This window comes from Gambusia affinis, linkage group LG16 (assembly GCF_019740435.1).
Source record: "Gambusia affinis linkage group LG16, SWU_Gaff_1.0, whole genome shotgun sequence".
In the NCBI taxonomy this organism is placed as follows: domain Eukaryota; kingdom Metazoa; phylum Chordata; class Actinopteri; order Cyprinodontiformes; family Poeciliidae; genus Gambusia; species Gambusia affinis.
The window spans coordinates 24,204,875-24,231,867 of NC_057883.1; the positions used below are offsets into that span (position 1 = coordinate 24,204,875).

Consider the following 26,993-nt stretch of genomic DNA (forward strand, 5'->3'; position numbering starts at 1 on the left):
TTCTTAAATATTATATTATTACAAAAATGTGGTAACAAATTTTTTTTATATTTCACAAAATTTATAATATTGCCAGAAATAAGTTGTAATAATACTGGCATAAAGTCACAATAAAAAACAAAAAAAGTCAATACTTCCATAATAAAATTGTAATATTAGAAAACAAAGTTGTAATTTTAGGAGAATTCCGACATAAAAAACTAATTTAATTGAGGAATGTTAAGAATCTTGTTAAATTTTACTTCTGTATCGGTTTTACAAATAAAATACTTGATCTTTTCACACATCAGCATCAGATTATCTGCAGCAGCAGGACGATATTTTATTATACAGGTATTTTCTCAGATGTAACATCAGACACTGAAAACTCTAACAAAAGATTTTCCTCATTAAAACATTTTTTTTTCTATAATTTGAAACTTTTTTCTAGTTTTATGACTTTATTCTTGTGATAACAAATATCAGATTATATAATCTGTATGCTGTACCTGTGTGTGAGCGGCTTTCGGCCGGGATCAGTGGGAGGATTACAGGCGCCGACGAACTGAATCCTCTCCAGTTTCACCCAGGTCTGGTCTGAAGTGCGATAGAAGCCTCCATGTTCCACCATCTACCAAAACACAGGAAGTCAAACGCCCGGCCCGCTGCAGGAGCATCTACATCCACCTGCAAACGGAGTGCACCTGTCTGAGGAAGGAGATGACTCTCTGCGTGCTGTACTTGTCCATGTCCGGCAGGTTGATCTCGTCGCAGAACAGAACCAGCCACTTGCCCAGCTGCACTGGGGCCAGCACCACGCCGTTGGGCGTCCGCCGGTACTCGCAGTAATGGTCGAAGGTCTTCAGCAGCAGCTCCGGGGTCGTGGCGCTGGAGAAGTTCAGACCAACAACCTGCCAAAGAGAACCAGCCGTCTCGTTCAAACGAGGAAACCTTCCCGGACTCGCAGGTTTGAGAATTTAATTTGCTAAAAAATGATGAACTTGACGATGAACTTGTTAGTTTTGCCATGGGAGCCTACCATCATTAGCTAGAGATAAAGAGATATTCATTCATTAATTCATCAAAACTGTTTCAGTGTCCTTTTGTATTTAAAACACATCTTCACCTGCTCCTTATATATCATCATCATCAATCTTCTTTTATCTGCCAATCTCATTATTTTGACATCTCAACAGAAACCATGTCAAGCTGCTTTATTGCAGAATTCAGTTATTTTGTGATGAAATATAAAGCTTTTTTTTTACCAAAAACATTTTCTCATTCCTAAAAACAGCCGGTCAAGCCAGTTTTTCTGACTTAGAAGTTTTATCTTGACATCACAACTTTAATGTTGATCAATCATCAGGGCTACATTTCTTTCTGAATAGGAAGACAAGACGCTTCATTATCCAGAAAACCGATACTTTATCTCCAGATTAGTGAGAACTCAACCTCTTGTTGACATTCCTGTGACTTTTAACTCATTTAAACTCTGAGGTGAGACCTCAAGCTAATGTAGAGTCAAGTTATCTCTTGACTCTACATTTATTGTATCACAATAAGTTTCACTATCTTATTAGATCAAGAAAACTTTGATCTTGTTTTGTTTCTATGACTATTAAATTATATCAATATCTCTCTGTCTTTAATTAATTTATTCATTCCAACACTAAAATTGTGACCAGGACGTTGCACAGAGGTGCAGATTCCCCCTGACTGTCCTAATGGAGACACTTAATCACACCAGAGAACCATGAACACATGCATGTATACTGGGATAGTTTCCTCCATTTTTCTCAAAATGTTTATTCCTAAACAAAACCTATTTTTCCATATTTACTTCAATTTTCCCCACACATAGGAACTACTGTAGTGATGTTGTTAAGGAGCTCGGTAAAAGTTTGAAACGGGTTTGTTGTCTCACCTCCATGTCAGGCAGAGCCCTGAGGGCGCTGAACAACGTCATGGTCTTTCCAGAACCTGGAGGTCCACACAGAACCAGCGGCTTGTGTTCTGCCAGCCACGTGTAAAGCAAGGCTTCGTGGCGGACCGTGTCCAGCGTCGGAACCACGACGTCCGGAGACGCCACCTTGTGGGTTTCCACCTCGATCTGGGGCACTTTGCCCTGCCAGGACTGCCACTCGCCTGAGATGCAAACCTGAAGGAGGAAACAGCCCAGATGAAATCGGGTCGGGTTCATTTCTTCCATCAGCGCCAAATGAAACCAGCTGGACCTCATAGTCAATGATGGGAACGTTGGGAGCAGATGGGAGGGGCACAGTGGTGATGCGTCGGATGTATTCTCCAAGCTCCGCCCTCATTTTCAGACGGCCATCGCCAGAGAAGGACCAGAGGACGGCGTAGATCAAATACCTCTGCAAGACGAGGAGAGGAAAAGTTTGAAAGTTTCCCTGAGCGAACGAAGCAGGCGAGAGGAGAAGGCGTCGCTACCTGCATGTATCTCTCCAGCTGGTCGATGGGCATGGGGAAGTCGGGGTGGTTGTTGTTGTACTGGGCCACGTTCCGGCAGGCTTGGTGCAGCATGGAGAACAGCGAGCCCAGGCAGCGCAGGCGCGTGAAGTCCATGATGTGCTCCATCTTGGAGGCGTGCTCCAAGGCTTTGATCACCAGGCCGGTAGAGGTGAAGTACGGCTGCAGGATCGCTGCGGCGTCCCTCTGGATCTGCAGAATAAACACAACCTCAGCCAGCAGAACCTCAGCCAGCAGAACCTCAGCCAGCAGAACCTCAGCAGCAGCTTTCAGCTTCTACACACCACAAATCTGGAGCAGACTTCCAGAAAACTGAGCCCAAACACAGAGTTCTTTTAAATCAGGATCAGAATCCCAGCTGGTTAGAGCTGCTTTTGAACCATAACAAATGAAACATTGACCAACTCATTTGATGTGTATTATTTTGATGATGTCACTCAGTTGTTGACTGTATGCCGTTTTCTTTATAATTTGGTAATTTTTTGTTTTATTATGTATAACACCTTGCTGCTGAAATGTGTCACACAAATAAACTGGACTTAAACACGGCGTCTAAACTTTTATCCACATTTAATCACCTGCAGCATGGGGGAAGAAGCCTCATCCTCATCCTCAGTGCCCTTCCTCTTGCGCTGAGCTTCGTCCTCGCCCTCGTCCAGCGGGATGCTGCGAATGCGAGCCAGGAAGTTGTTGAAGATCATGTCGGTGCTGAGCACGTCTTCGCTGAACCAGACCATGCCGCAGCGAGACACGGTGGCCAGGGTGGCGTACTTCAGGTCCTGCACCTCAAACATCACACGCACCTGGACAGAGACGGCAGAACGAGGTGAAAACGAACCCAAGGCCTCACGCTGCGACCGGATAAAGAGGAGGCGTGGGCCGGCATCAGACCACTACGGACAGGTAACCATTAAGGCTCTTACGTTTGGTGGTAAACTCAGACGCTCTCCGTTTGGCAGAGTGAGCAGCTTGTTGTCATCCAGCACAGAGTTCAGGTTCTCCACCCACTCTGGGTCGACGTCACCATCGAAGATGATCCACTGGCGCTTCTGCAGCTCGCCTCGGACGTTGTCGATGATCCTGAAATTAAAGGAAAATTATCTCATGTGTGTTTTTCTGCAGACGGCAGCTTGTGTTTGGGGTTCTGATGGCGTCGCAGCTCACTTCCTGAGGATGTGTGTGAACAAGCCGTCGGTCCATTCGCGGGTGTTTGGGTCCAGAGTTCCGTACAGGTGGTCCTTGCTGATGGCCTTGGGGTCGATGATGTGGGCCACGCCCTCCACCCCCTCCAGCCGCTCCAGGGCTTTGAGGAGGACTCGCCACGCCAAGGTCTTCCCACTTCCAGAAGGACCCACCATCATCAGGCCGTGGTTGATCTGGGTGATCTGGTACAGCTGGAGCACCTGGAGAACAGTTAAAGGTGCTCCAGCTTAGGAAAAATCTGTGGCCTATTCAAGACATGCTCAGCACATTTTTGGCACCGAACCATTTTTAGAGATTTCAGTCTGCTCCGTTCTGCCTTTTTTCAGATGTTTTAGGGCCTCCGTCACTTTAAATTAAAATAAGGTGCTGCTGGCCAAGCCCCCCAAACTCAATGTTGCACATGAAAGTGCCTGAAAACAGATGCTCAATTATACAAATGTACATCTTTGAAAAGCATTAGTAGAACCTCCTGCACAATGCAGCAAGTGGTTTCTGGATGGTAAGACAACAATAAAACACTCGTCTCTTCCAGCAGCCATTGAACAGCCCATACAGCGGTAAAACCAGCTGACCAAACATGCCGGCGTTCAGCTTGGGTTGCTAGGAAACGGGTGGAACTCTGCTGAGGTTGCTAGGTAACAGGGCAGTATCTGTGATTTGTGATTCTGGAGGTTTTTGAAACGGCTCATTACCTTATTGCCAAAAGCCAACTGTTTGGTTTATTTAAAGGCTTTGGCTGCTTTTAGAAGCAGTAGAAACCAAAGGGGGCTGCACAGTGGTGCAGTTGGTAGAGCTGTTGCCTTGCAGCAAGAAGGTCCTGGGTTCGATTCCCGGCCCGGGGTCTTTCTGCATGGAGTTTGCATGTTCTCCCTGTGCATGGTGGGTTCTCTCCGGGTTCTCCGGCTTCCTCCCACAGTCCAAAAACATGACTGTCAGGTTGATTGATCTCTAAATTCTCCCTAGGTATGAGTGTGTGTGTGAATGGTTATGTCTCTGTGTGTCTCTGTGTTGCCCTGTGACAGACTGGCGACCTGTCCAGGGTGACCCCGCCTCTCGCCCGGGACGCAGCTGGAGAGGAACCAGCAACCCTCCCGACCCCATTAGGGATGAAGGGTGTTCAGAAAATGGATGGATGGATAGAAACCAAAGGGAAGAACTAAAACATTCATCTAGAGAAGGTTAAACTGCTAACATGTGTATAAGGGGGCAGCCTTACCTTCTCCACCCACATGCTGCCCACATCATCGCCGTCTCCGTAGGTCAGGTACATCTCACTGCAGACCTTCTTCAGCTCCTCCCTCAGCGCCGTCATCTCTCCTCGCTGGTACTGAACTCCAGGGAAGACGTCCGACAGCAGGCTGAAGAGCAGAGGGATGTCCTCCGCCACCAGTTTGGGCACCATGGTCTCACACACGCTCTGGATCAGGATCTGACGCGACAAACCCAAACTCAGGGAGAGAGACAACACAACCTAACTACAGTAGTTTGATCCAACCTCAGTTTTTCTACCTCTTGTTCTGGAAGGTTCTCGGCTATTTCGTTCTCGTCGACGACCTCCCCGCGCTCCAGCTTCTCCCGCTTGATTTTCTGGATCCGCTCGCGCTTGACATTACCGGCGCTGATCAGGACGCTCTTCAGGGCGCGGAGACCGAAGTCATAATGGCTCTGAGACGACAGCTGCTCGTCGCACAGCCTGAAGATAAAAACTGAGCGTAAATCAGAGGGATGCCTTCTAAGTCGAGTTAAGCCGAGTTAAACCTGACACACACTTGAAGAAGGGTACGATCTTCTTGGCGAGGATCTCGGCGGTCCGGAAGCCCTGGGAGTAGAGCATGACCTGAGCGATGAGCTGTCGGTCGGGCTTGGTCATGGCCAGGCTGCGGAACAGCTTCTTCAGGTTGTCGGGCAGGTTGGAGCGGCCGGCGTAGCCCGGGTTCATGGTGATGAAGATGGCCATGTCGGGGCTCACCTTCACCTGTTTGTTCAGGAGCTCCGTGGTAACGGGCACACCTGAGCCAGAGGGAACAGATCCCACTCAGCGCATCGCATTGAGGGCGAGCAGAACGCAGACGACCAATAGAAATATTGATCTATGAACTCTACATCATCTCGGTGGAGAGTTTGTAAAAGTTTTCACAGCTCATTTTTAGAATAGAAGTACTTTATTCATCCCAGCAGGGAAATTACTTCGCAGTTGCAGCATAGAGACAAGACACAGTAACAACTACCACCGAGTAGTAGTTGTAAATAAAATAAAATAAAATATAAAATGCTATAAAGGCCTTTGAAGTTTGTGGCTGAAACGTGACAAAATGTGTTAGTCTATCAAGTAAAATCCACTGAAGTTTGCAGTTGTAACATGATAAGAAGTCAAAATTACAACAAGGCGTATAAATATTTGTGCTGAACAATAAAATGAGATTGTTAAGACTAAAGTAAGTTCCTTTTCGTACGTACTCCTGTCTCTGTTGGGGTTGATGTGCTCCCTAAGCGCCACCTGGATGTACTGGACCTGCTGGGAGACGGCCGACAGCATTCTCTCCTCCAGACGGTTGAACTCGTCGAAGCAGCCCCAGGCGCCCACCTGGCACAGACCCACGAAGATTCGACCCATGGCCTGAAGAGAAAAAGAAAATATCTGCATGATGTCCAGAAATAATCTCTAATATTTAAGTAAAAAAGTCCTGGACCGGCCATGCTGCACCTGGAAGTCGAAGGTTTCATCGCAGTTGAAGACCAGGACAAAGCGTCCCAGCTGGTGACCCAGAGCTTTCACAGACTCCGTCTTTCCGGTTCCAGCAGGTCCTGCAGGGCGAACATAGAGTCAAGATCAACTGTTCTGTTTAGAGAAAGGTAATTTAAAAAATGCTGCTCCACTTCCATACCGAAAGGTGATCCACCCAGACGGGCCTCCAGAGCCTGGGTCATGGTGAGGTAGCAGCGGTCCGTCAGCGGGGTCTGGACCAGTTTGTCCTGAACACCCAGATACTCGAAGCCGTAGTTGAACTTGGCGTTGGCCATCTGGATGGACAGCTGCTGCAGGACGTCCGTCTGCTTGGGGTCAAAGTAGAAGCGCATCTGGCAGAGCCACTCGAAGGACTTGGGGTTGTCTATCTTGTTCTTGATCAGCGTCCTTGTGACGTCGCGCTGGTGCACCAACTCTGTGATCTGAAGAGAGTGAAACGATTTTCAGACAGTTTTTCTAAAATCAAACTTTGAGTTGATCTGAATCTCCTTTTACCAGATGCTCCAACTTCCTCCTGCGGAGAGGAGGCTGCTCCATCAGCACCGTGTCGGCCAGGACGTTCAGAGTGGCCTCGACGTTCGACAGCACTCCCTGCATGGGCGACATGTCGCCGCCTCCAGAAATGGACGTCAAGGCCGACTCGATGTTCTCAGACCAGGCGATCTGGGCGGACAGGACCACCAGCTGGGCCTGAAGACACACACAGCATTTTAACTCAACGTTTCTGTCTGCAACACAGCAAATCTTGAGGAATTTTCTCTTATTCTTAAATCAATACTTTACTTTGTTAGTAGCAACAATTTTTTATCTTAACTTTACAGTGAAGTTTGTACTGCTTAGGTTTGATTATTATTTAGTTTTTATATCCACCTTTCATTTTCCTCTTTTTATGGCCATTTAAAGACAAAACCAGCTATGAATCCATAAATGCACAAATGAAGACAAATACATGTGGGTATACATGTTAATGAATGTATGCAAAAATTACTGAATGAATGAATGAATGAATACAGTAAATTGATAAATTTTTTGCATTAATATATGATCACTTTCTGCAAGCATGGATGAATGATTCATTCATTCATTCAAATCCGCCATCTGAAAACTTGAGTCACATTCCGGCCTCCTCATCAACTATCCATCTAATTGTCATAATTAATTAATGTTACTTGGCTGAGGTTTGTCGTTTGGACTCCCGGTTCTTCCCAGTTAACCCTGACTGGATGAAAACTGCTCTATAAACTGTGAACTCTCCCAGTCTTCCCAGTCCTGACCTGGTAGCGATCGATCCAGTTGATGTACTGCGTGAGGTCGATGGCGGTGCCCTTGTTGAAGGCCGTGACCTCGGTGACGGACTCGGCGAGCAGCTTGGCCAGCGTCACCCTCATCTCCTTCTCCACCAGCGTCAGCCACTCGTTGATCTTGGGGTGATCCGTGATGGAGACGGGCGTCTTGTACAGAATCTCCTCTCCCTCCCGGGACGAGATCCCCAGAACCTCGGTGTTGTCTTCGTTCAGCAGGATGCTCGACACGCCGGCAAACATCTTCTTGAAGTGTTTCTGGAGCTTGGCCACGTTCTTGCTGTTGCCGATGATCTCCAGCAGGTCCTCGTCTCCCACGAAGTAGAACCTGTCAGCAAAGATGGAGGACAAATGTCAGACACCGAACGGTTAAACGTGAATTATCGCTCCAACAACACGAGGCATCACTGACTTCAGCTCCCACACTGTTTTACAGCTAAAATTATATTTAGTTCAGTTCATAAATATTTATTCAGCTCATTTTTAAATTTCACTGAAGTGATCAGGATTTATATCTGGAAAATAAGAGACGGGATAACAGACGGAAGAGTGGAGAGCAAAGGAAGAGTGAAGAAAAGATGGATGGAAAGAAGGAAGGAAGTAAAGAAGAGAGGAAGAAAGCGAGGAAGTAATTTAGGAAGTAAGGAAGGTAGGAAGTCAGAAAATAAGCAAGGAAAAATGGATGGAATGAAATGGGAGATGAAAGGAAGAATAGTGCTAGAATGAAGGAATAAATGGGATGAAGGATGGTGGTTGATTTTTAGCTTTGGTAGAATATGGAATAAAAAGTCTGTAAATGTTTACGTAGACTTCCTGATTTGTTCCCATCATCAGCACCGCAGCGTACTCTGCTTCCTCCGCAGCGCCCCCTACCTTGGGAAGGAAGATCTCTCCCTCTCCAGGTATTCTCCCAGAGCTTTCTGGATCTTTCCCAGCAGGTCGGCCAGTCGCTCCAGGGACCTCTGGACTCCCTGGATGTTCAGGACGTCCATCACCAGCGGAGACTTGGTCACCTTCTTCATGAGGGCCAGGAACTCTGTGCTGATGCTGCAGGACAGAGACGGTTCTGCTTCAGTTTTCACTGCCTTCAGCTCCGTTTGCATCATTTTTAATCAGATTCTGCTTCACCTCTGGAATCTCTGCGTTTCTACAGGCAGCAGATGCTTGATGTCAGCGCTGCCGGTGAAGATGCCTTCCAGATAAACCCAGCGCCTCTGGACGTCGATCCAAACATCAAACAGAGCCATGATGCGGTTCAGCTTGTCCTCCCAGCTCAGAGCGTCTTCCTCAAACACCTGAAGAAGAAGAAGAAGAAGAAGAAGAAGAAGAAGAAGAAGAAGAAGAAGAAGAGTTAAAATATCATCCAACATCTGAAGCATCTGAGGTTGAGATGAAGAGATGTTAGCCGTCGTTACCTTGTAGTAAGGAGACAGCTTCATGGCCGACACGCTGTTGATGTGCTCCTTGACTTTGTTGAACAGATCATCCCAGCCTCGGATTAGGCGGCACTTGTTCTGGTAGTTCACCAGGTCCAGTTCATACGAGTTCCACACCTCACGAATCTGATGGGACCAGAGGCCCAGTTAGAGACCCGGTGAGAGAACCGAGAGAGTCCAGGAAGAAGGACAGATGGAAGGATGGAGGGAGGGGTTGATGAATGTATTACATATGTAAAAACAACAAAACGGACAGATGGATGGTCATCTGATGGACGGTTAGACAAGTGAACTGTTGGATGGATGGAGGGACGTGATGATGGACAAACAGACGAATGAAAGGATAAACAGACCAACGAATGGACAGATGAATAGGTGGGTGGATAAACGGATGGATGGACTAACAGGAGGACAGATTAGTTGATGGAGGACAGATCATCAGAAGTACTAATTGGTCGTTAAATCTGCGTCTTGTCCAGACGTCTCACCTGCTTCAGGAACTCCTCCAGCGCCATTTCTCCCTGAGCCACCAGCAGGACGTCCTTCACCACCATCTCGTTCTTCTGCAGATCCACGTCCCAGATCTGCCCCAGAGTCAGCTCCGAAAGCACCCAGTTCACATGCAGCCGCTTCATCAGCTGCTTCCAGTGGCGATCCTTCAGCGCCTCTGACTTCAGCTCGATCACCAACATGTTGACCTGGAAAAGGGCAGAACAGGAAGTGAGCTCTGCTTCCTTTAAATATAACAGCTGAAAGACCGTTTCCTGACCTTCAGGTATCCCTTCAGTAGCCTCTGGACAAACTCGTAAGACGCATACTGTCTCAGCCGGGCCTGGAAGTTCTTCAGCTGGTTCAGGAGAGCATCCAGACTCTGGCGAAGCTGCAGTAGCAACAATAACTTTAGTCTCTACAGAACCCAACAGTAAACACCACAGAGGTTTTATCCGTTTACCTTGCGAGGCTGCACAGAAACCCACGGCTGCTCCTTCATCTGGTCGATCTGCTCCCACACCTTCGACAGCTCAGACCACACCTCCTTCAGGTCATGCAGCTCCTCCAGTGCCACCTTAAAATGAGAGGTAGACATTGTTAAAATAAGCTCCTGACCATTATTTTTTAATCAATCAACACTCAAAGCGTCACCTGCACTCTCTCCTCGCTGCCGCTGAGCAGTCCGGTATCGGTGAGCTCCAGGGCCTCTTTGGCACGAGCGCACTTCTCCCTCTCCACCTTCAGGCGGCCGAAGTTGCCTTCATAGATGGTCAGAGACTGAAGGGCTTCTTCAGGACGCAGGTTCCCCTGCAAGAAAAAGAACGTCAGACACTAAAGTATCTGAAAGATTTTGGTGGTTTTGATGTGGGAGACGTTGGTCTTACTGCGACAGGTTTGGTCTTCTCCCAGTCGGTCAGGAGGTCCGTGGTGCGGTTCTCCACGGCTTTGTCCTCCTGGACTATCTTCATCTGAAGGTTGGCCACCTGCTGCTGGATAGCTGTGTCTTTGCGCTTCATGATGTCACTGAACGCACCCCATTCACCTTCGATGTTGTCGATGTAGAGCCAAGATGGAGGGAACTGGAAACGCTGCTTCTCCAGCAGTCGCTGTCCGTTTCGGAACAGCTGCATGAATAAAAGTTGGTAAGAGAGACGCAGACACCAGAGCCAGAGGACGGCGAATCTAAAGGCTTACCTCCACGTTCTTCTCAAACTGCTTGATCTTACGTTTCAGGGTCTGGACATACGTGATGAAGTTGACTGCATCCGAGGTGCTTGCCGTGTCCACAGAATGCTGCTCAAGATCTTGACGAGACTGGGAAAGGAAACCAACATTTCTGTTAAGTAATGATGACGATTTAATATATTAAGAGATGCACAAAGAAATGATCCAATTAACCAAATCTGGAAGGTTTTAGTTTGTCAGATTTATTTCTCCAAATAATGAACGTCATGCTTACTCACCACCAATCTGTTACCAATGTTAGGCGTTTAAAATCAATGCTTTTTTATATCTGTGCATTTTTATTAGATTCTTATTGAAAAAGTTTGCATTCTCACTTTATACATTTGTTTTACATATTTAACTTATTTTTTTTTTTTAAGTAAGCATTTTTAATATTTCTTACTTGTTTATTTAATTCATTTTTCTTTAACTGATTTATTTTTGTAGTAATAAATATTTAATATCGTTTTGTGAAAAATGTCTGCACTTTCTTCAAATCAATTTTATTCTGAATGAACAAACAGCACCATTAAATTTCACCCTCAGTCACTGAACATCCTGACTTTGCAGCAGCTTTCTGGAAAACATCAGAGTTCGTTTAAGGAGATACATTTTCTAGGGAAAACATTAAATGCTAATCCCTAGAACAAAATGCCTTCTAGAAATTATGAAACCTTTCTGAGACTGATATCTCTTCTGTTTGTAATAAAATATTCAAATTTCAGATCATAGCTCACCTTGGAGATCTGGGAATGGAAATCCTGCATGTTCTGGCCGAGCATCTGACCGAACTTGCTGAGGACTTCTTTATGCCAGGAGTCGTATTTTAAGTTGACCTTAGACTGAACCTGTTGGTGGGGGTCAGAAAATAAAATGCTTAAAAACGGCACAACAGGAAGGGAATAAACCCAGAGACGCTGCCGTCGTCGTTACCTTGCCATAGTCAATGATCACTGGTCCAAAATCCTTTCGGGTCTCTGCGTTGTCGAAGGTTCCACGCGCTTTACGGATCTGGACCAGGAGGGCCTGCCACTTGGTTAGGTCTTCACCCAGACGGTTGTAGATGTTTTCAGCCTGCATGTCCCACAGGCACTGGTACTGCAGCCACACCTGGGCAGGAAACACAGCAGGAGGATAACTCAGTTAGTCAGTTGAAAATGCATCCCGCTTTTATCAAATATAGGACATATGAAAACATTTATACCGAACAACTTAGACTCTGGATTTAAAAACTGGTCTTACTATGAACTATCTCATATTCACCAACTAATTGATAAAGGAAATCTCAAAACCTTCGAACAGTTGAAAAATGAATTTGGGCTCCCTAAATCGGATTTCTATAGATATTTACAACTTAGAAACTTTCTGATGGCACATGACAATTGGACTAAACTTCTTGAACCCACACCTATAGAAAATTTCCTAATGGATATACAAAGGGGAAAGGGGAACAATAAAGTAATTAGTAAAATATATGACCTGTTTCTCTCCATGACTATACACGACTCTACAAACATAAAACATAAATGGGAGAGTGAATTACAGGCCTCAATAACTGGGGACGCTTGGGACGAAATCTGTACAGAAGCACATTTGACAACAAACTCTAATACATGGAGAGAATTCAAGTGGAAAATAATAATCCGGTTTTTCAGAACACCAGCGATAACCAGTAAAATGTACCCCACACAACCCAATCTATGCTGGAGAAACTGCGGGACATGGAACGCCAACCATACTCATATTCTGTGGTGTTGCCCTAAATTAAGTGAATTTTGGAAGGATATCTTTGATGCCCTCAAGATAATTTTCAGGAAAAATATTCCAAAAACCCCCTTGGTTGCAATTCTAGGAGTAATACCCGATGGAATAGACAGAATGGCTGATAGATATCTCCTAAGAATTTTGCTGACTGCAGCATTGAAGTGTATAACTATCAGATGGCTGAAAGCATCACCTCCAACATACAACATATGGATTCAGAAAGTTTGGGACATTTATTTGATGGAAAAAATCACATATTCCTTAAGGCTCCAAGAAGCTATTGTTAATACGAGATGGAAGTCTGTTACACCGCTACTAATCCAATGATGTAATTGGTGAATCACCCTCCTGCACTTGTTTGTTCTGCTGGACCAACCTAACATGCCGTGGCACCTAAGACTATGTGGACCGCTTTATCTCTAGGAGGATCTAACTGTAAGCTTGCATTATTTTTATTTGCGATTTTTGTGTGTTGTTTTTGTTTAGATGTTTTGTATTCATTCTCACACCTGATAAGAATACTTATTACCTCACCTTCCGATGCCACGTTTAATGTAACTGGTAAATGTCAATATGAGTCGGAAGTTTGTATTCATGTTTGTATGTTGTTATTAAAAAAATAAATAAAAATAAAGTTAAAAAAAAAGAAAATGCATCCCGGCTGTTCATTTAAAGTGACTCCTACCTTTACGTACTGCTCCACTTCTCCAACTATGTCCTCCACCGCGTTGTAGGCTTCCTCCAGGGCTGCAGGACCATCTGGCATCCTGGTGAGGGCGTTACGGTAGAACTTCTCCTCCTCTGAGAGCTCGTAGTGGACCCCCACCTGATGCAGGAGAACAGACTGGTTCAGGTAACAGCAGCAACAGAACCAGTAGATGTTTCAGTAGACGATCCCTGCCTGGTATCTTTGGCTCTGGATCCTGGGCAGGGAGAGGATGATGGTCTTCCAGGCAAACATCTCCTGGTAGAGCTTGTAGCGGCAGTCTTCGATCGGTGGATTCAGATAGATCACCTGGTTGGTGATCCTCAGCTCATGGACAATATTCTAGAAATTAAAAAAGGTGCGGTGTTCAGGTGCATTCAGGTATTAACTTTTTAAACCCAGAGGTGAGGTGACGGAGTTACCTTTATTTTGGGATCTCCTCCGGGTTTATGTCCGGCCTGAGGCGCCTCTGTGTCCATGTCCACGTCAGCTTTGTCCTCCACCTGTCCACGGAGCACCTGGGTCCAGGCCTTCAGACCGGCCTGGAGTCGCACGCCAAGGATGCGCTCAATCTGAGAGAAATCAGCGTTTATGAGCACACTTAGAGTAAAACAACAAGCAGAAATACTTATTTACATTTTACTAAACTACAACCAGAAAGTTCAGCAGGTTATGCTGGGATTTTAGCTGACCGATGACAAAAGGTTGGTCATAGTCATGAAACTGAAGAAAAGGTTATAACATTATGAAATGATCGGTGCTTCCCTGAGCCAAAAATTCATAAAATCAACTTGTTTTTAATGTTATGTGGGTTTTGGGGAATATTCCTGCACCTGCTTTATAAATCCTCTCAGATTGGATGGACAACATCTGAATTCAGTTTATCTTGCATAAAGGACAGATGTGTGGCATTAAGCAATAGTTGAGCTGCAGTTTCTGCAGATCTTCTACAACAGTTTATGTAGATCAGCATGTCTAAATAAATTCACAATTATGTCACAATCTTTACATTTTGACTTGGATGTTGTTTTAGAACCAAACGCTGCTTTAAATTTCTCTATAACTTCCTCCCTTTGGTCTTCTTGCTGCCGTTTGTTCTCCAAGGTTCTCTAACAAACCTCAGGCCTTCAGAGAACACCTGCAGTTACACTGAGATTGATCAGATGTCTTCTGAAGGTAACTGGTTGCAGTGGTTTTATTTAAAAGCATTGTTGAACTTTTTGTTTGCAGTCTGAAGGGAGACTGAATACTTTTGGAACCCATTTGGTTCATTCTGACTTGCACACCTCAATGTCCAGCTTGTTGACCCAGATGGGCAGGTTGGAGTAGGAGTGCAGGTTGAGGTCATCCACAGCTTTCTGAACCCGGTTCAGGATGTCTGAGAACGTCCTGTGGTCGAACATGCAGGTCTCCAGAGAGCGGACCTCCAGATCGATCTTCTCTTCAATCAGCAGGAGGTCATCAACCTGGAAGCAAGAGCAACAGTTCAACAGTTCAGCATAATAAATGAAATCATTTTAAAGTCAGAATTTATGTCCCAGATGGTTGACATTGTGGCATCCCGACCTTCTCCTGGAAGTTGAAGACGGTCTCAGCCAGTCTCTGGACGTATGGATCCAGCTTGTAGGACTCCCAGACCAGCGTGATGCCCTCAGTGATGAGGGCCTGCACCTCCTTCTTCAGGCCGGCCACCAGCAGCGAGATGGTGGACCGCTCCTCCACCTTCTCACAGGTGCGCTCGTAGGTGCGCACGCTCTCGATCAAAGAGATGGCGAAGGGGTAGAGCTGGTTGGCCTGGTGGGCCTTGTTGACGATGGCCAGAGGAACCCGGAAGCTGAGCCACTTCAGGTTGCGGACCTCCTTGGATAAGGTGATGATCTCTGGGAGGAAGTTGACTTTAAGCTTCAGCATGTTTCCGGTCCTTCCACGAGCTCGAGTGCTCTCAATGGTGAAGATCCGTCCAGACACGCCCAGGTTACGCTGCTGCACCTGAAACACAAAGGAATCACATATCAGATCCATTTATAGATAGACTGTATATACTGGTCCTTAAAGGTAGCATCTGTATGTTTTGACTGTTTTGTTTAGTTCTGAATAAGCCTGCCACAGTAAGAAATAAATCAATTCATTCAAATCGACCGTTTTTGTTCACCAAAGTACTAAACTATGTACTAAGTTTAGTACTAAAGTACTAAACTTTTGCTCATTTTCCCTCTCAGACCAATGATGGATATTTTTTGAAGGATAATATTTACAGAGACTTTATATAAATGAGTCTTATTTATATCTCATTTATGTGGATGTTTTTATTTAAATTTATTTAGTTTGGATATTTAAAATGTCTTCCAGTTCTTCTGAAATTAAGGTTTTATTGGTTTTTAACAGAATGGACTTGCATTATTATGCCAATTTTGTAATGATATTAGTTGAAAATGTAGAGAATTTTCAATCTCTCTAGTGACTTTTAATAAAAAAAACACACCAGTGACAAATCTACAAACACTGAGGCAGTTTTAGGCAAAATATGGCAGAACGAGGCCCGTCACAATAACAAATTCTACTTGACAATAAAATTTCCCAGAAATTCTTGCAATAAATTTTGTGTTTTGACACCATGTTGGTAACATTGTTTTCCCTGTTTCTGACCTCAGCTCCACTTAACTCTCTCCGATTATTCCCACACTTGGCCCTCCGTGTCTTTTTTCAGTTCTGCTTTAAAAAAAAACCTCAAATAGTTTTTAAAAGTTGTTAAAATATTCCCTACCTTGCGAGCCCAGTCATCAAATATCTCCTGGGTGTTGAGCTTGGCCCTGAAGCTATCGCCATCCTGCTTCAGCTTCAGCCCCTCCACGTGGTTCTCCCAGCCTTTTCCCAGAACGTCCTCCACCCTCTTCATGTACGCCGTCAGCTGCCGGTCAATCTGCTTGGCCCAAATGATGGAGCCGGACACGGGCGGCAGGTCGCGGACGTGGCTCATCTTGCAGGCCTGACTCTGGGGGTACTGGACTTTGAACTTGTCGTGCAGTGACTCGATGTCGTCCTTCACGCGCTGGATGAGCTGCGTCTGGTACTCCCGGATGGCGCCGCGAATGTGGGGGCGCACGAAGAGCGCGTTGAAGCGGGAGAAGATGCGGAACATCTCGTTGGCGTTCTTGGCGGTTCCCAGCTGGTCGCGCAGGCGGGCGGTGATGCGGGTCTCCACGCGGTCGATGCGCTCGTCGTAGCGCTTCATGGCCGCCTCCCAGGCCTCCATCCCTTCCTTGGACACGTCCAGGCCGTCAACCTCTTTGACATTCTCATACGCCAGGTTGACCTCTTCGATGGCGTTGGCATCAGCTGCATCAAAGAGGACTCCAGCTACTTTCATGTCTTCAGGCTCAACCGTTTCTCCAGGAGCGTGCTGCTGCACGGCTGAAACCTGCAAACAACAAAACGTCACGAGGATTTAAATCAGATTACTAATATACTAATAACTGAAGAGTAAACATCTGTTCACCTTAATAACTGAAGGATAATGTGAAATCAATCATTAAAATAGTAATCATTAAACCGGGCAGGTCAGTTCACCTGTGGACGCAGCACCCGGACGATGACGGCCCTCAGCTGCTCATGCTGCCTCCTGAAGCGTCTCATGTGGTCCAGTCTAGACTGGAGCTTCCTGTGGGCGGGGCTCAGGCGCCACACCATCTTCAGGTTCTCCTCCCGCTTCCTTTTCACAATGTCCCTCAGAAGCACCTGCAACTTCTCGTACTCATCCTCCCAGGTCTGGAACACCTCAAAGCAAGCCACCATCACCTGTGCAAGGAAAGCAGAAGCTCACAACTAGTTCAACAGAAAAGAGGCTGAATGGAGATGCAACACTCCCAACCTTCTCAAACTCCTCGTAAGCAACATGCATGAGTTTTCTGGTTCCCAAAACTTTGAGGAGCTGGGAGCTCAGGTCCCTGGAGATGGCCTCCACCAGACGCAGCGCTCTCTGGATGGGGTACTTGGTGTTCCTGATCTTTTTCAGGTGAGTGAAGATGGCGATGAGAGCCTGGCGGATCTTATCCAGCTCGGAGGCGGAGAGCAGGTCGTTGAGAGGGAAGTCTTTCATCAGAGGATTGTAGTCGTTCACAGTTTCCACTGCCTGCTTCAGGCCTGCAGGACAAAAACAGATTTTTAGGGCTGCAGGTGACGATTATTTTAAAAACTCAATATTCTGACAATCTGAGGAAAAAAGGTAGTCGCATTGTGTAGATTTTTCATTTAACTGTGCAAGACTTTTTCATGTGGGTTGTGCTTAACCCCTGCGCCACCACAACACATCCCAGTTCATTTTTTCAAAGGAAAACATTTTATCATCTAAAACGCAACAGCATTTTTTAATGATTGCCAACAAAGAATGGATGTACATCTAAATGATCAATACAATCTCTGACTGATCTGTTATTTTAGACTAACTGATTTATAATTAGACAACAAAAAGTACTTAAGGTTTTTTTATTTATTTGTTTTTTTACTGAATTTGAACCAAGTGAATCTAAAACTATTCTGCTTGAGGAGTTCTGGGTAGAAAATATTTACAGAAAAAGAGTTTTTCTACTGTTAAATGCAAAATGTTTATTTGTTTTATAGTTTTGACTCTACTACTGCTCTGATTGCATTATTTTGAGTCTGTATACTTCGGTTAACGATTAATCCATTACTAAATCAGTTAAGGATTATTCCAATAATCAATTAGTCAGATTGTTTCAGTTTTAATAAACCGTAGATAGAAAATGAAACAACAGTGTTGCTGTGGAAGCGGTTTTTCCTCACCAGTGTCTGTATCAAAGCTGACGGTGGCATGGAAACGTTTGCCGTGTTTGAGGATGTCCAGAGTCAGCAGAACCTCGGGGCTCTCCCTCTTCTCCTGGATCCGGTTCAGAGCTCTCTCCAGGTTCAGCCAGAAGCTGATCTCCTGTAGGGCCGTGCCTGAGGCTGGATCTCGGTCCAGCTTCGTAACCTGGCAGGTGGAATTAAAGAAGAATCAGACAAAATGTCTTCAAAATAAGTCAGAATTTTTGGAAGCTTTTCTCACCTTCTGGATTTCTCTGATCCAACGGTTCACTCCGGACTGCAGCTGATTCAGGAAGGTGGGATCTTCCACTTTGTCTCCAAAGTCGGTGACCTTTGGCTTCTCCCCACGCTCGTAGCTCTGCTTGGCAATGTTCACGATGATGGGGTGGATGAGCAGGCTGATCTCAGGAATCTCAATGTTCTGCTGCAGGTGGAGAAGACCCATCTCCAGCTCCGCAATCTTTTTCTCCACAGAGGGAGCCATCTTATCCCCGTCTCTACAGGCCACCGCAGAGAACATTGTAAGCTTACGTTCACCACCTCTTCTCAAGAACAAAAGTAAATTATTGTTTCGTCACCTGTCGGCTTTGCCAGACTCCCGGATGTAGGACTTGAAGAAAGGAGCAACAGCATTGCTGATGAAAGAGTGAAGAGTCTCGTAGGGGGAATCCTCGCTCAGGGTCAGCACCCGAACCTGGGTGGATATGGGTTTGTCTGCGTCAATGACACCCGTCCTCTTGATCAGAGCCAAGCTGGAAAAGACAGGATGAGATCTGTTTGTGTCCAACCGAACCTGAGGTGAACCAAAGCTGTGTAACATCCAGGAAAATGTAATCACCTGTTAGACTTGATGCCATAGTGGATGTCGATGCTGATGTTGTAGCTGATGCACTCTTTCTCCTCTTCGCCTTCATCTCCAACATCCTCTGTGGGAAGAACACAAAAAAAAAAAATCCAACAAACTGAACGAGTGGAGACTAGTGTTGATATGGTGTTTGTTTTATATTTACTGCAATAATAATTAAAAGAGATGTTTAAAAAAAGAAAAGTCTAAAAATTACGGTTGGGACTTTAATAAGTTCATTTCAATTAATTAATTGCATAGACTTTTTTAATACATAAACAACTTTGGATGTAATCTATAACACGAGTTTAAATGGTATGAATACTTAATTATTTATGCTGTCCTACTCACTTTAAAATGGGACAACCAGGAAAATGGTTGTCCCATTTAAAAACACCATAATATGAAATAAGTCAAAAGAGAACATAAATCACACTGTGAACCTCTTGTTCACAGTGTGGCAGGTCATGTGCGATCTTAAGGAATAAAAACACAGCTGTAATAAAAAAACAACAACATCCAGCTGAGAAGATGATCGTCTCGCCTGCAGCTGACTGAAAATAATGTTTCCATTGACAAAACAGGTTCACATGACAGAAGCCCAAACATACAACATTCAGTTGGAACAAATGATTTATTCATTAAGTTGTATAATCTTAGATCTTGTGTTCATTTTTGAAGAAAGCTCAACTCTAAGTGATCAACCTGAAACCTGCAGGAGCATCTCAATAACTTTGAATATCATTGAAAAGTTAGTTTGAAACTAGATCCACCAGGGTTTGTTCAACCACATTTCTTCCTTCCACTCAACTTTCCATCAATATGTATGAATTCAGAATTCTGAAGAGCCAGCTTGTTTAGAAATCAGCATTTGTGACTGGAAAACTGTCAAGTCAGCAGTCTAATGATTGTGTGGCTTATAACATGCTCATAACCTAACAAATCAGAATTAAAATTATTCTTTTTGTTAGTTTTAAATGTCATTTGAATTTTCTGAGAATTTGAACTTTGGTTTAATTAGATGAATAAGCAAAAATGATAAAATCTGAGAAAAATGAAACACTTAATACATCTCTCACTGTGTCCAAAATCTATAGAAATAAGTTAAATTCTTGAATTGAACCAATGGATACAGAAATCTTCTGATGATACTCTAATTTATTCAAATGCAGGTTCAACACTGTCGACATCAGTTCATGGACATCATAATCAGATGAAGCTTCGAGAGCAACTCCACTTTATCCACCACACCCCGTTTACACAGGTGGAGAAGGAACACTTCGGTTTTTACACCGTCAGAAAGAGCAACCGGCTCTGATGGAGGCTGAATAACTGAAAATTCAAGAGGTCTATTAAAGCCCCAATTAATCCAACAGCTAATTTACTAACGTTTCTTTGTAAGAATATTCGGTTAAAAAGTACCTTTCAGAGCACTTCTCTCCACCAGTACGGTGTGAATCTGGGGGTCGGATAGAAATTTTTTCATCTGCTCCACGGAGCTCTTCTCCTCCAGGGCGGTTTCCAGAGAGGCCGGGGCCTCGCCGCCATCTTCCAGCAGCAACGGCACCAGCTTCCGAATGTGTTTCTGCAGCACCGAGGTGTCCGCCACCGTTTGAACGGCCGACACCTCCATGGTGCCGCTGCCCTCCTCCGTCCCCCCGCCGTCGGACATTCCGTGGGGAGTTGGACGGTGACTAGAAGGTGTATGAAGGTGAACAAAGAACCAAGGATAACGTCTGTGCAACCGGGTGTGATAGAGGCTGACAACCCGCTGTCAAATCACCGCAGTTAGGACTAGCTTCTTTTATGGGCGCAAAGGATGCTGGTACTTGTCGTTCTACGGGCGGGAGAATCACCGCGGTGTGCGGTTAGAATACTACATTACCCATAATTGTGTTTCAATCTTTTTTTCCTCTCCAAATAGCCGCTAGGGGGAAGAAGGGAGTAGTCTCCAGTGATACAGCATTTTCTATGATCACGTCAAATCAATGTTTTTCTGTCCATATTTTTAGTGGCATTATTGCCTTTTGCTGATATTTAATCAGTACCAGACATTACCGCACATTTTTCTAATCTGTTTTAATAAAGAAAATGCAATTTTTTTCTTTTACATTTCTCATCAATAAAATCACTAATGAGTAAATACTACAAAAGTCAATAGCCTATCTCCAGCTAGGGGGTCTGCAACCTTAACAGTTATTTTAAAACTACACGAGTGTCACATGATAATTTAAAAAGGAACAACTTATATATATATTTTTATAAATATCTATGAAAGAAATGTTTAAGAAAAACATTAAACTAAACATTAAAGAAGATGGTTACATTTTGTTTCTTCAATAAGATGTTGATATTCTACATTTTTTAAAAATCACATAGCTTAAAACTTAAGAAAAATAAATTTGAACTATTATTCAGAGCTATTATTGGTTCTTTTTGTATCATCTTTTCAAAAGCTGCAGATTCTCCAACATTTAGATACACATTGTCTTGCAAAAATATGTCACTCCATGAATTTTTACACATTTTGTGTGTGAAAACAATTTCAGTCAAAACGGAGCTGTTCTGTGAAGCTTTGCTGGAGAAGATTAAAGGACAAATGGGATCACGAAGACCACAGCAGACAAGTTAGAGAGGAAGTTACTGGGAAGTTTAAATCAGGTTTCTATCAGAGAAATTTCCCAATAAAATGCTATTAACTTCATGGTTGAAATGTGAAAAAATTAGAAAGTTAAAGGTGTATGTAAACACTAAAGTTCTGTCAAATGTATGTTAAACTTTGAAATGAAGACAATGTCACAACCAAAGTTCTTTAAAAAGTAAAAATAATTTAGTTCATCGATGAGATCTATTTTTTTAATAAACAGAATCCTTTAAGTGAAGCATAGGAGTATAAACAAGACACGGAGGAACAAAGTAAGATTTTGTTGTTTCATTCAATAAATATCAAGATGATAATCATTTCAAGGAACACTAAAAGTTACAAAGGCTTTGAAGCCACCCAACAAAAAACATCAAGAAGAAAAGCCTGTAAACCATTTCCCTGAGTCAGAAATAAATATGCACAAGTTTTTCAACTTTTTTTATCAAGCTTCTTTCTCAAACTGCCTGATTAGTTTAAAATGGCTTTTTATGACAAATATGGCTTTAAGATTATTGACCTATTGGTAGGAGGCAGCTTTAGCCCTGCAGATAAAAGCCATTTAAGAAATACAGATAGAAAATGTAAGAAAAATAAAGCACTAGCAATACATTTAAACTCCAAATCCTAATTTCATCAGTTCAGAGGTCACTATAACCCTTTGTTTAAAGCCAGAGAAACTGTTTCCAGCTGAGGTTGATCAACTACATGAAAAGGTTTCCTTTGGCATTTTCAGGTGCTCAGTCATCTTCAGGAAACTTGAATCTAGCATACACAATGAGCATAACGACGGACATGACGACACACATGGAGCCAACCACGATGTAGGCGATGCCCAGGAAGTCATTCTTTCCTCCCATCCAAGTCACGGTGCTGAGCACCACCTTCTTCCTGCCGTTGAACGAATTAACGGGGTAGTCTGAGGGAAATATGTTAAGGATATGCACCAAGTTTAGACTTCACAGCTAGTCTTCAGGGATCTTAATGAGAAAACTAGTATAGACAAATCGCTCTGGCAGTAACACTACATTTGTGAAGGCCATGTAAAAAACTTTCATTGTTTTATTGGAAGAGTTTTCATCAGGTATAATCATTAAAATTAACAGAAATATACACATTTATGAGTTTCACTTATGAACTGAGTTAATTAAATAAAATAATCCCCCAATGTTGCTAATTGTAACCGACTGAGCTGCACCTCAAATGTTTCAGTATTTTTACCTCTCAATCTGTTACATGAAACTTACTTTTTAGAGTCAATGACATAATGTGAGGAAACAAACAGGAGACAAAGCATTGAGTTTGAGTGAAAAGAACCTTTTGACAGGTAATGGAGAGAAACCCTCAGCAGCACAGATGAAGTGCAGAAAAATTAGACTTTCACCTGCTTCACCTTACACAACCACTGGCTCACCAATATAAAATATTCTAGTTACAGTTTTATTTTTTTATTAAATAAATAAATATATGAATAACAGAGAAACCAGCCACACCACAGATTGCTTTTAAAATACTGGGTAAGGTGCCAGTTGGTTAGGTCTCTAAGCAAACTCTCTTAGATATTATTCCTCCTCTTTACAGGGCAAATCTTAAACTTCATCTTTATTTTAAGAACCAACCTGGAGCCAAACATTTTACCATCAGATCTTAGATCTTGTGTGTCAGTAAAACTTTGTGCGTTCATCCCAGAGTTCACTGGTCTGGATGTGACATTCCCACTCTGTGGCAACTTTCAGCTGCCTTGTGCTTTCCGTCCTTCCTTCACTTTTGTTTCCACATATTTCTTGAATTTTAAATGAGTATGACCAACAATGAACTCCAAGTCCCAATAAAAACAAGAAACTTTAAAAAAAAAATCCTTTAAAATGCATGGTGTTGTGATTTTAAAGCCACTCAGTGACCCAGACATGCATATCAGCACTGCATGACTTCCAGAGCTTAAGAAAAACAAACAAAATCTATCAATAAGTGTTGCTTGAGTCCAAACCTTTCATCAAGATGAAGTGGTTCAGCTCCTCAAAGCAGTGAGAAGGTGCTTTGCATGGCTGTAGTTATTTGCCTGGCTTGTTTGCTTGATTCAAAATATTTGCCTGATCCTACTTCACCTCAGTAAACACCTGAGTCAGTTAAGGTAAAGTTCATCTAACCAGTTAAGCATGTTGGTATTATGAAGTTTATGCTTAACCCTAAACATTAACAGCAGGATAAAAAGATAAAACCCAATAATTCATTCTGTTTCTAATGAATCTGAGCTTTAGACACCCCTCCCAGAATTCATAATGCGTATTAAAGGATACTGTAGGCAATTGTCAGAGTGTAGTTTCCAGCTGGTAGACCATTTAAATAGTCATCATCTGTGATTCGTCGATACAGTTTCCTGAAATCTGGAAGAGCAGCCCTTCTCATCCAGACCAGAAAGTCTTGATTGATGAAGCCGTTGTTGTACAAATCTGTGGTGTCCAGCTCATAAGCGGGTTTAGGCCAGTTTGTGGGCTTCTGTGTTCCTGAGAAAAACACAGTTTAAGGGTAGCCTCAAAAAGAAACAGAGTTCATTATGATTAGTGGTACCATTGAAGGCGTTGATCAGCGGCGTCACGCTGGGATTTCTGTATTTGACGTTGTAGTCAGTCCACCAAGCAATCCCTTTTCCATCCAGAGGCACAGTCTTTTGAGTCCCGTTGACCGTATGACTGAGCGAAAAGGTGTCTTTCGAAAAAGGCAGAAAGAATTGAGGCAGTCAGAAAACGAGACAGTATTTATCGTAGGGAATAACTGCTACATCATGCATACCATTAAACATGCTGTTTGCCAGCGCTCCACAAGGCACGATTGGTATGTTGCGGCTATCACGGGCATACGGGTCACAGTCACTGGAAGGATTCTTTCAGAAGACACAAATAAATAACTGATCAGTTTGATGCCTGCAATGTATTACTTGGTTTATGTTAAGCACACTTTTACAAGATTAACTGGAACTATTGGTTATAAACTCCTCAAATATGGCCTTTATGAGAGAGATAAGAACACAAATATTGTTCTAATGCTGCTCTTCCACCGAGTAGATTGGTTCGGGTCGGTACATTATTTTGTGAAAGTGGCCCATACTGTCCCATACCTTCAGTATGGTGATGCGGTCAGGACAGAACCACTGACATCACACAACACAATTACTGCTCAGTGGAAACAAGGCGTGAGAAAGATATACGACATCCTGTTTACAATTTACCACAAGCCAAGTAGCAGAGAGATCAAACACTGAACATCTGAATGGTGAAATATGGTTGGGGGGTCATACTCTGCTTCTTTAGGATGAACTATGATTGGCTGCAGTTTATGAGAAGATAGATGGAGCTAAATCCAGGACAATCCTGGAAGAAACCCTGTTAGAGGCTGCAGAAGGCCTTCCAGCAGGACAACCGACCTAAACATACTGCCAGAGCTGCAATGAAAATGTGACATTTTGAACAGGTAATCTGTTTAGCCCTTTGTGAATTCTTCTTTAAAAAGGTGTATCGTCTCACTTTAAAGTAAGTTAGGTCTCCATACAGCTGATTATCGTCTTTGGATGCCCCGTACTTTCTTTGGTTCTGGAAGTAGTTGGTCAAGCCATAATAAAAGTAGACAGTCCCCTGTGTGGCAAAGGAACATGCAAAAACAAAACAAACAGTCTCAGATGACAAAAGTAGAAAGCTTAAAATATCTGATTGTAAAGCGCAGTGTGTGTCTAACCTTGAACTGATTGGGGATAGAGAACGCCATGCTGCATGTACATTGATCTGTACTTGTTCTGCACTTAAAGCAGGGATGATTAGAGTCATCACCAGTGTAGTCCAACTGTTAAGAGGGGAAAAGGTGCTCAACAAATTGTTTTTGTGGTTACAACACAAATTCTTGCTAATCTATAGTGTCAGAAAGTCAAGTGGGTCGTCATTGTAGCACTGAAAACTAAAAACTCTGTCTTGTTTGTTTCTTCTGACATTTGACTCTTCATTCTCAGTCTGGTAAAAGTAATCGTTGCATTAAACATTCCCGTCTTACCTCCAGCAACTGGATGTCCCTTGAAGCGATGAAGAGAGCTACTCCAACACCAATGAAAGCGGCCCCAATGAGGACAAACATTGGAATAACAATGCTTGCGGAGAGAATGGGCTGCCATGCTGGAAGCCGCTGCTGGGTGAAGGCAGTGTTGTCAGGCCGGTTGGACGTCTCTTCCTGCTCCTCCTTCACCATTGTCTTGATTCTGCTGGATTGAGATATGGATTGTTTCATATCTCAAAAAATATGCTGCTGACTTATAGTTTAAGTTGTACTTTTATTTAAGCAGTTATAGAATTTTTTTTATCAGAAAAAATATAAGAAACACCGAGTTTATGTAATTTAGATGGATAAACTGTTGAGCACTCGACTTCCTGTTTACGCTCAATTTACTATTTGCGTTCTGTTAAATTTTAATCAATGACTAACCCAACTAACACGCTAAAATCCCACATATTGACTGTTACACACCAGTAATTCACGGCTGAGCAACACATTGGTTATTTATGAGCATTAAAAACGCCACTTAATACATTCCTCAGTCCCAATAATTCACTTTTTAAAATAAAATGTACCCTTGAGTTGGAATATATATCAATTAACTAGGGATTCTTACCAGCAGTCGGCTACAAAATGAAGAAACTAACAAGTCAAAATACGCTGGGACCTTTTCCTGGGTTGAAGGAACGATAAATCCGCTCACCTTTACCTGTCCCTCTACTCCCTTCTTCTTCCTGCCCCGCCTTTCTTTCACGTAGACATAAAAGACATAGAAACCAAACATTAATGCGCCCGCCATATTGTGAGTGGCCCAGTAGGATTATGTGAAAAAGTGTATTTTCCATATAAATGAATAGAAGAATAGAAATATTCTTTCTTGTATCACAGTGAGAAGATCCACGTGTACCAGCAGGAAGTCAAAGGTAAGTGGAAGCATATAGACTCACACTAAAGTAAAATAATAAATTAGAAATAACATTTAAAACAGAAAAATAAGAGATGACAATACCAAAAATTAAATAATATGTGCAGTTATTAAAAATAACATCCTTAGATCCAAAGGAATTTTGCATCTGAATATGATTTAAATAAATGTATGAAATGTGCATATTTATGCATAGAAAGCAGCAACAGACTATTTGAAATATTTAAAATGAATGCACAAAATGTTGTCCAAGCAACAACATGGATGTAAACACTTTTTGAGTTTGTTGGGATCAGTGATAGAGCCTATAGCTGCTTTGAGCAGCTAGGATGCACTTTTTTGGGGGGAAAAGAGCAATAAATGTACCGTATTGTACTTTTTATTTT

General features: G+C 43.3%; 2 protein-coding genes across 5 annotated transcripts in view; both read right to left on the minus strand.

The window, feature by feature from the left end:
- dync1h1 (dynein, cytoplasmic 1, heavy chain 1) overlaps positions 1 to 20,794 on the minus strand; it is a 37,803-nt gene extending 17,009 nt beyond the window's left edge. For both annotated transcript variants that reach the window (XM_044143463.1, XM_044143462.1), the window contains exons 1-40: positions 20,429 to 20,794; positions 19,001 to 19,088; positions 18,741 to 18,914; positions 18,404 to 18,659; positions 18,142 to 18,328; positions 17,210 to 17,481; positions 16,909 to 17,136; positions 16,106 to 16,759; positions 14,908 to 15,330; positions 14,628 to 14,807; positions 13,764 to 13,913; positions 13,537 to 13,683; positions 13,321 to 13,461; positions 11,805 to 11,981; positions 11,609 to 11,719; positions 10,842 to 10,961; positions 10,532 to 10,771; positions 10,299 to 10,454; positions 10,108 to 10,221; positions 9,925 to 10,035; positions 9,644 to 9,853; positions 9,135 to 9,281; positions 8,848 to 9,014; positions 8,593 to 8,766; positions 7,693 to 8,047; positions 6,914 to 7,108; positions 6,558 to 6,840; positions 6,377 to 6,477; positions 6,130 to 6,289; positions 5,442 to 5,682; positions 5,182 to 5,365; positions 4,889 to 5,101; positions 3,634 to 3,872; positions 3,393 to 3,549; positions 3,048 to 3,272; positions 2,431 to 2,661; positions 2,214 to 2,354; positions 1,904 to 2,137; positions 684 to 890; positions 489 to 610 (exon numbers count right to left, since the gene is read on the minus strand). In XM_044143463.1, the coding sequence (XP_043999398.1) occupies positions 489 to 610; positions 684 to 890; positions 1,904 to 2,137; positions 2,214 to 2,354; positions 2,431 to 2,661; positions 3,048 to 3,272; positions 3,393 to 3,549; positions 3,634 to 3,872; positions 4,889 to 5,101; positions 5,182 to 5,365; positions 5,442 to 5,682; positions 6,130 to 6,289; positions 6,377 to 6,477; positions 6,558 to 6,840; positions 6,914 to 7,108; positions 7,693 to 8,047; positions 8,593 to 8,766; positions 8,848 to 9,014; positions 9,135 to 9,281; positions 9,644 to 9,853; positions 9,925 to 10,035; positions 10,108 to 10,221; positions 10,299 to 10,454; positions 10,532 to 10,771; positions 10,842 to 10,961; positions 11,609 to 11,719; positions 11,805 to 11,981; positions 13,321 to 13,461; positions 13,537 to 13,683; positions 13,764 to 13,913; positions 14,628 to 14,807; positions 14,908 to 15,330; positions 16,106 to 16,759; positions 16,909 to 17,136; positions 17,210 to 17,481; positions 18,142 to 18,328; positions 18,404 to 18,659; positions 18,741 to 18,914; positions 19,001 to 19,088; positions 20,429 to 20,678 (8,165 nt within the window). In that variant the 5' untranslated portion in view covers positions 20,679 to 20,794. The remainder of the gene's footprint in view (positions 1 to 488; positions 611 to 683; positions 891 to 1,903; positions 2,138 to 2,213; positions 2,355 to 2,430; positions 2,662 to 3,047; positions 3,273 to 3,392; positions 3,550 to 3,633; positions 3,873 to 4,888; positions 5,102 to 5,181; positions 5,366 to 5,441; positions 5,683 to 6,129; positions 6,290 to 6,376; positions 6,478 to 6,557; positions 6,841 to 6,913; positions 7,109 to 7,692; positions 8,048 to 8,592; positions 8,767 to 8,847; positions 9,015 to 9,134; positions 9,282 to 9,643; positions 9,854 to 9,924; positions 10,036 to 10,107; positions 10,222 to 10,298; positions 10,455 to 10,531; positions 10,772 to 10,841; positions 10,962 to 11,608; positions 11,720 to 11,804; positions 11,982 to 13,320; positions 13,462 to 13,536; positions 13,684 to 13,763; positions 13,914 to 14,627; positions 14,808 to 14,907; positions 15,331 to 16,105; positions 16,760 to 16,908; positions 17,137 to 17,209; positions 17,482 to 18,141; positions 18,329 to 18,403; positions 18,660 to 18,740; positions 18,915 to 19,000; positions 19,089 to 20,428) is intronic.
- Positions 20,795 to 21,817: 1,023 nt separating this feature from the next.
- Positions 21,818 to 26,430, minus strand: tmem30b (transmembrane protein 30B). 3 transcript variants are annotated; one of them, XM_044141989.1, is made up of 8 exons: positions 26,299 to 26,430; positions 25,686 to 25,887; positions 25,377 to 25,481; positions 25,169 to 25,276; positions 24,438 to 24,528; positions 24,216 to 24,353; positions 23,945 to 24,151; positions 21,818 to 22,566 (listed from the first exon to the last, which is right to left on the minus strand). In XM_044141989.1, the coding sequence occupies exons 2-8, from the start codon at positions 25,875 to 25,877 to the stop codon at positions 22,388 to 22,390; spliced, it is 1,020 nt and encodes a 339-aa protein (XP_043997924.1). In that variant the 5' UTR covers positions 25,878 to 25,887; positions 26,299 to 26,430; the 3' UTR covers positions 21,818 to 22,387. The 3 variants fall into 3 exon arrangements, with proteins under 3 accessions (XP_043997924.1, XP_043997923.1, XP_043997925.1); XM_044141988.1 differs by having other exon boundaries at positions 25,686 to 25,890; positions 26,299 to 26,418; XM_044141990.1 differs by having other exon boundaries at positions 26,386 to 26,413.
- Between the last annotated feature and the right edge of the window lie 563 nt (positions 26,431 to 26,993).